Source organism: Littorina saxatilis, linkage group LG3, assembly GCF_037325665.1.
Source record: "Littorina saxatilis isolate snail1 linkage group LG3, US_GU_Lsax_2.0, whole genome shotgun sequence".
NCBI classification, from domain to species: Eukaryota; Metazoa; Mollusca; class Gastropoda; order Littorinimorpha; family Littorinidae; genus Littorina; species Littorina saxatilis.
In genome coordinates this window covers 15,866,767-15,874,661 of record NC_090247.1, presented here as the reverse complement: position 1 = coordinate 15,874,661, position 7,895 = coordinate 15,866,767, and the positions used below count along the sequence as shown (strand labels likewise).

The 7,895-nt window shown below is 41.7% G+C and overlaps 1 protein-coding gene across 1 annotated transcript; it reads left to right on the top strand.

The window, feature by feature from the left end:
- The first annotated feature begins 335 nt into the window (after positions 1-335).
- On the top strand, positions 336-3,882 carry LOC138961110 (microfibril-associated glycoprotein 4-like). Its single transcript, XM_070332710.1, has 5 exons — positions 336-636; positions 1,100-1,233; positions 1,409-1,505; positions 2,788-2,955; positions 3,629-3,882. The coding sequence occupies exons 1-5, from the start codon at positions 336-338 to the stop codon at positions 3,880-3,882; spliced, it is 954 nt and encodes a 317-aa protein (XP_070188811.1).
- Positions 3,883-7,895: the final 4,013 nt, after the last annotated feature.

Genomic DNA, 7,895 nt, shown 5'->3' with positions numbered 1-7,895 from the left:
GTTTGACAAATGTAATACAAAGTTATAGGGTCGGCCCCCCAAAATAGGGTAGGTCGGGTTACCGTAACCACACCTAATTTTTTGTTAGGCCTTATTCCATCAAGCTCCGCAGGGGGACCAGTAATGTTGCAGTTCTTCACGTTGTACCATAAAGTATCCCAGCTCCATAGTTTGGAAAGCTTTGAAAGTTACTGCCAGTTTGTCCGTATAAGTGTACACATCAAATCAAATCAAATCAAATCAAATAGTAACATTGTTTCAACTGAACACCTCTCTGCATACACGTGCAGTATTTTCTCGCTTTACTTGGCTGTTGGTTTTCACTCGCGACAAAGATGGTGCCACTTCTGATCATTCTTGCCGCCGTCCTGATCTCAAATGGCGCAGCTACAGCCACAGTGAAGAGCAACAAGTACATCGACATGGGGCTCAATGGCAAGGCTTCCAAGAACAATATCCTGTTCGAATCACGTGCAAGAAGCACTCTGGACTGCGCTGTACTCTGCAACCAGCAAGATGGCTGTGATACCTTCACCATTGACGGGGATGTCTGCAGAGGTCACGGTATCCTGGGTATGTTCACGTCATCTTTTGGAGAAGCTCCTGGTGCTCAGTCCTATTCTAAGAACTTGGCAGGTAAGTCGAGTGACATGTACTCAATCGTAATTTAATCAGGCGCGCGTGTGCCATTAGGTCTGAATGAGTGTTGTTTGCATTGTGATTGTGATTGTGTGTGTGTGTGTGTGTGTGTGTGTGTGTGTGTGTGTGTGTGTGTGCATGCCTATGTGTGTGTGTGTGTTTGTGCGTGTGTGTGTGTGTGATTGTGATCGTGTGTGTGTGTGTGTGTCTGTGTGTGTGTCTGTGTGTGTCTCTGTGTGTGTGTATGTGTGTGTGTGTGTGTCTGTGTGTGTGTGTGTGTGTCTGTGTGTGTGTGTCTGTGTGTGTGTGTGTGTGTTTTTCTCAGTTCGCAGTCATGACAAAAACACCTGAAGCTCGCATTTGTCATGATCCGCTAAGTTTGACCATTATTTTTAATATTCACTGAGCCTCGGCATGTAACCTATTCATACATTTCGTTATACAGTGTTATACCCAGCAGTCATCAAACCAAGAGACTGTGTGGAGGCCCAACCTTACATGAACGAGAGTGGCGGGATCACTATCTACCCGGACGGTGACAACATCGGACTACAGGTCTACTGTGACCATGATACTACTAGTGGGGGTTGGCTGGTAGGTCAACAAACTCTCACACACACACACACACACACACACACACACACACACACACACACACACACACACACGCACACACACACACACACACACACACACACATACACACACACACACACACACACAGAAAATTACAAAGAGTTTTGTCAAGTACCTGCACGTTTTATTGCAGGTGTTTCAGCGAAGACAAGATGGGTCAGTCGACTTCTACCGAGACTGGAACCAGTACCAGCAAGGTTTTGGGTCTATGAACGGAGAGTTTTGGTTGGGTAAGTCTTCTGAGTCGAATGACCTGAGGAGATCTTATTTATGTTATTTCATTTTCGTTTTTGAACAGCAAATGTGGCAGGGTGGCCCAGGGAAACGTGTGTTCTTTGAATTAAACGTCTGCCTATGCATGCCACTTCCACAAAGTGACAATTCTGTAGATCAAATGATTTGAAATTTTATGCAATTTAATATAAAGTTGCAAAATTCGGGGATCGACTCAACACTACAAGGTTTGAAATTGATCGGAAGCCAAACTAACTTGATTTAAGCTCTCCACATTGTTACTGTTGCGATAATTCGAATGACATAGTATACCGCAATCAACATTAGACAATCAGTGACTGTGGTGCAGCAATAACAGGCAGGCTCAGGGCATTTCCCATGGATGAATGCGTTTATTTCCTTGATGAATTTTGCGCGACATTGCGCAAGTGTAACTTTTCAACGAAGGGCTAACATTTTTCAGTTATTTGAGTTTGGCAAATATCTTCATAGTTGTTGCGCATGCACTTCAGTTCATTGACAACCATTCTACACAGTTTCGAGTCTGTAGGTAAAATGGTACGATGTTTACCTTGTTCTCGCAAATGTGTTCCAAACTACACCTCCGAAATTGTCAATGGCATGAACATCTTCCTGCTTGGGGGTTGCCTTGAACCTAGCTGTAGCTGCTTTTTTCAGATCACCGATGATCTAAGGTGTGAAGGGGGTTTTGTGTATACTCAGACATTCAAATAATCCGAAAAGTTGGAGGGGGGGTTAAAATTCTGTTGAGTCGTTGGCCGAATTGGTGACCTTTTTTGAAATTGCACAAACATCAGACCATTTGATCTATATAATTGTCACTTCGTAAAAAAAAAGTCATATCTAGACTGCTATTTATGTCCCCCTAATATCAAGTTATTCGGGCAACAGATGTAGATGTTATTTGTATTTTTTAGGGTTGCATTTGTTTTTGTCACCCTGTATCATACTAATGTATCATTGATTAACTGACTGAATGGAATCACTGATAAATAAGTACAATGCGTTACCAGGCAATGTTTGCATCCGCACATTGTTTGTGTTAATACTTTCCAAGTCTTGACGACTCACAAATAATAATAATCAGACAGACCTTTGAACTGTGTGTGTTGATACTTTCCAGGTCTTGACGCCTTGCACATGTTGACGTCAAGACAGACGTATGATCTGTGTGTGTTGATACTTTCCAGGTCTTGACGCCCTGCACGTGTTGACGTCAAGACAGACGTATGAACTGTGTGTGTTGATACTTTCCAGGTCTCGACGCCTTGCACATGTTGACGTCAAGACAGGAGCAGGAACTTCGCGTGGACTTAATGAAGTGGGATGGGACAAAAGGTTACGCCACATACAGCAACTTCTCCATCAGCGACAGCAGCAACAACTACCGTCTAAACCTTGGCAGCTTCACTGGGGGCGACGCTGGTAGGTGCATGATGATGCTTGTATTACACAAATCAAAACTGTAAAAAGGAGTTCTGTTTTGTGACTTCTCCCTTTAATTTCCAATTTGAAGTCGGTTGAGATCAAGATATCATACACGTCAATGTTGAATTGCTTTCCCTCAGTCAATCGGTTTATTGCTCTGCTTTCTATGTTTCTGCCTACCACAAGACAATTATTCTTGGTCTCCACATATACAGACATATATGGCACTTGGATATCCCTGCGATGATTCAGGGCTACTAAACACACACACACACACACACACACACACACACACACACACACACATACACACACACACACCCACACACACACGTACACACACACACACACACACACACATACACACACACACACACTCACACACACATACACACACACATACAAACACATACAAACACACACACACACACACGCACATACACAAACAAACACACACACACACACACAAGACACACTCACTAACACACACACACTCACACACACGCACATACACATCAAACCACAGTCACACACACACGCACGCACGCACGCACGCACGCACGCACATACACACACACACACACACACACACACACACACACACACACACACACACACACACACACACACACACACACACACTGACGAGACTACAAATGTCGTTCCCCAGGTGACAGTCTGCTGTACTATCATCGTGGTATGCAGTTCACCACGTGGGACAGGGACCACGACACATACAGCGATAACAACTGTGCAGTGGGTCACCACAGCGCCTGGTGGTTCAATGCTTGCTTCAACTCCAACTTGAACGGGATGTACATGACCACCAGCAGTGATCCACAGCGACAAGGAATAGAGTGGGACAAATTTGCCGGATACTATTTCTCCCATAAATTCGCTGAAATGAAGATCCGAGCAGCATGAACAAGGGGAGCATGTCTGCCGTTGTTCAGAAGACAAAAACGGTTCCGATGATGGCTCGTTTCATTATTGACAAAACGAAGCAGTCGGAAGAACTTCGACCTGTCCTACCTGATCAATCGAAGGTTTCGTAATGTTACGTTTTGTCAATCATAAAACATCCGCCGATCGCGTAAACTTAACTTGTTTAACATTCTTTGACTAACTGTTTTGACATAGCTGTCACGCCCTCATTGTCCATTCAAATTGACTGACATTTTGGTCCAGCAATCTTTGACAACGTCCGGACTATGGGATTGAATAATTTTTTATCAGCTCGGCAGCGTACACATTAGTAGATGAGTTTGCTCATTAAAGTTGTCATTAAAATCGATTTTTCACTTACATATTTAAAAATGATTGCATCGTATTCCTTAATTTCTCCTGAATTTAAAAACATTACATATGTCATGTTTACTCTAAACATGTGCTCAGAATTACAGAAAGTAGGTTAAGTAAGAACTGCATTCCCAATTCAAGCTACGGGCGCAGACGAGCGTGATCCGTCTCGGTCTTTGGATGTTAGTCGAGACCATCTTAACATAGTCTCGCCGATGGCTGGTTTTTGCTGTTACTACAGTATTCTAAATGGTCGAACGTGTAGCAGAGACCTGTACGTGACTCACTTTTTTCTCCAATGTTCCAAATGCATACGTTGTTTTGCTCCCACCAATACTTGCAGATCTTGGCAAAAGCGTGACGTAAAAACTAGAGTTGATGACGTTACACGTACACGTTCACGTACTCGTCCTGACAAGGGCTGATCTAGATCTTGCTAATGTGTTACTTTGATGCCGGTGTAATACGAACGTTTTACTCCACGAAAAACAGGCTCAGGAGTAAATCATTTCGTACGATTTTTTTTCTTCAAGTAAACATCTTGTACGATTAAAGAACTCCCCAAGGAACGAAAAAATGACTCCCTCCACGAAATATTTACTCCCCAAATTTGTACTCCCAGTAAAAATCTCGCTCGAGATTTTTACTCCCAGATTTATAGTTCGCGGTGGACGTTCGTCTTGCACGACGTACTCGAGGGGAGGCGGCAACATGGGATGTCGCGCAAATGGAATGTCTGTCTAGTTGAATGATGCAATAGTTTAAGTGACGTTTGACTAGGTGAAAGACGCGAAAATGGGAGGGCGCGAAAATGGGATGGCGCGTTATACACGATAAAAAACATATGACGCTTTGCTTGTTACCTGTCGCGAAATAGAGATGGGGTAAAATGCGATGGCAGCATAACGGGATGGCGCCAAAATGGAATGTGGCGCTAGTGGTTTGACACGGTAGTAAAATGACGCTCGGCTTGTGAAATGTCGCAAAACTTGAATGGGGGCGAAATGGGATGGCGGCGAAACGGGATGGTGCCACACTGGTATGTGGCGCTAGTGGTAAGACACAGAAGAACAAGTCGCGTAAGGCGAAAATACAACATTTAGTCAAGCTCAGTCGAACTCACAGAATGAAACTGAACGCATTGCATTTTTTCCGCAAGACCGTACACTCGTAGCATCGTCTGTCCACCGCTCGTAGCAAAGGCAGTGACATTAATAATCCAGAAAAGCGCGGTAGCGGTTGCGCTGAGGAGAATAGCACGCTTTTATATATCTCTATTCTTTTTAACTCTCTGAACTAGTTTTTAATATAAACTCATCATATCTATATGTTTTTCGAATCAGGAACCGACAAGGAATAAGATGAAAATGTTTTTAAATCGATTTCGAAAATTTAATTTTAATCATAATATTTATATTTTTAATTTTCAGAGCTTGTTTTTAATACGAATATAACATATTTATATGTTTTTGGAATAAAAAAATGATGATGAATACGATAAATGTAATTTTGGATCGTTTTATAAAAATAAAATAATTACAATTTTCAGATTTTTAATGACCAAAGTCATTTTAAGCCTCAAAGCTGAAATGCAATACCAAAGTCCGGCCTTTGTCGAAGATTGCTTGACCAAAATTTCAATCAATTTTATTGAAAAATGAGGGTGTGACAGTGCCGCCTCAACTTTTTACAAAATGACGGATATGACGTCATCAAAGACATTTATCGAAAAAATGAAAAACACATCTGGGGATATCATACCCAGGAGCTCTCATGAAAAATGTCATGAAGATGGGTCCAGTAGTTTACTCTGAATCGCACTACACACACACACACACACACACACATACACAAACACACACACACACACAGACACACATACACCACGACCCTTGTCTCGATTACCCCCTCTATGTTAAAACATTTAGTCAAAACTTGACTAAATGTAAAAATGACGCTTGGCTTGTGAAATGTCGCAAACATAGGATGGGGGCGAAATGGGATGACGCCCATATCCCTGATACAGGATCTCGCGCAAACGGAATATCGCGCTACCACTCCCTCCACCCTTCCACCACCAGGACTGACAGGAGACAGGAAAGTAAAAGTTTCGTACGAAATTTTTACTCGGGAGTACACCTGTCGTGGGGAGTAATTTGCTGGTGTTAGGGTGGAGTAATTTGTTCGTAAAGGGAGTAAACGTTACGTACGAAATGTTTACTCCGGAGTAAAAATAATCTCGTAGGAGTAATTTTCTTGTGTTGTTTGGTGTTTTGAGTATTGTATTCGTTATCTATTCGTCAGGGGAGTAACATTTTCGTACGAAATTTATACTCGTAGTACTCCTGTCGTTGGGAGTACATTTGTCGTGTCAGGGTGGAGTAATTTGTTCGTGAAGAGAGTAAAAGTTAAGTACGACATTTTTACTCCGGAGTAAAAATCTCGTGGGAGTAATTTTCTCGTCTTACACCGACAGCTTGACTGAATGTTTTTATATCGCTTCACGCGATTTGTTTGGTGTTAATATTTTACTTTGATGCCGACAGCTTGACTAAATGTTGTTATATCGCTTCACGCGACTTGTTTATTATTCTTGATTCGTAACGTTAGCAGTGCCTCTGTTAGGGAAGTCTAAGTAACATTGGCATAAACCTGTTGAGCAAATCGTTAAATAAATGGCATGTTATGTCGTGGTATCTACGCTTTGTAACACAAGTTATAAGTCACAAACAACTACATTCCTTTGTTTGTTTTAAAAGGTAAAAAGGTCGTTTGAGATTATCGGAAGTACATGATTGATGATACTCAAAGTGACCTAATGTTTATTAAGTACGTACGTGCATAGTTTGACCGATTACTTCGACCATTTTGTTTTCTTTCTGGGATGTATTCTGGTTGTCTTTCAGGCAATACTTGTTTTTGAAACACCCGGCACATTTACTGTGCTCTTTAAATCTCCTTTACCACAGCTTCCGAGTCTCATCGTATTGAAAGCAAGTGTGTAACCCGAACCTTTATCCTTGTACGATATTTTTTTTATCAACCAAACTTCATCTTATGCCTGTATGCCTCCCCCCCCCCCCCCCCCACCAAATAGTTCATTTAAATATTTGTGGTTTCATTCTGCACGGGCCTGGCTTTGTCTGGTTCTTTATTCACACCTGTCACTGTAGTTCACTGAGAATGTTTTGCAACAATTACTGTGCTTGTGCGAACCGGTCTCGAAGATGTATTGATTTTTGTGAAATATTTTTAACCAAGCATTTTACTAATGTATAACCATTTTCATTGGACGAGGGTAGCATGTAAAACAGCACCTAAGTGGCTAAGCCATTATCATCGTTAATAAAAATCAATCCCACTTGTGTTATCTTATCTTATCTTTTCTTATGTTATATTATGTTATGTTATGTTATGTTATGTTATCTTCTCTTCTCTTCTCTTCTCTTCTCTTCTCTTCTCTTCTCTTATGTTATGTTATATTATGGTATCTGAGCTTACCTTATCTTATTGTAACCGAGTGCCGAAACACCACAATCACCTTTGGAGGCGAAGTCCAATCAAACAGGATTGAGAATTTTAGAGCTCATTTCTCAGCCCTATACAAACTGTTATGCATTCGCAAAGGAATCCATGAA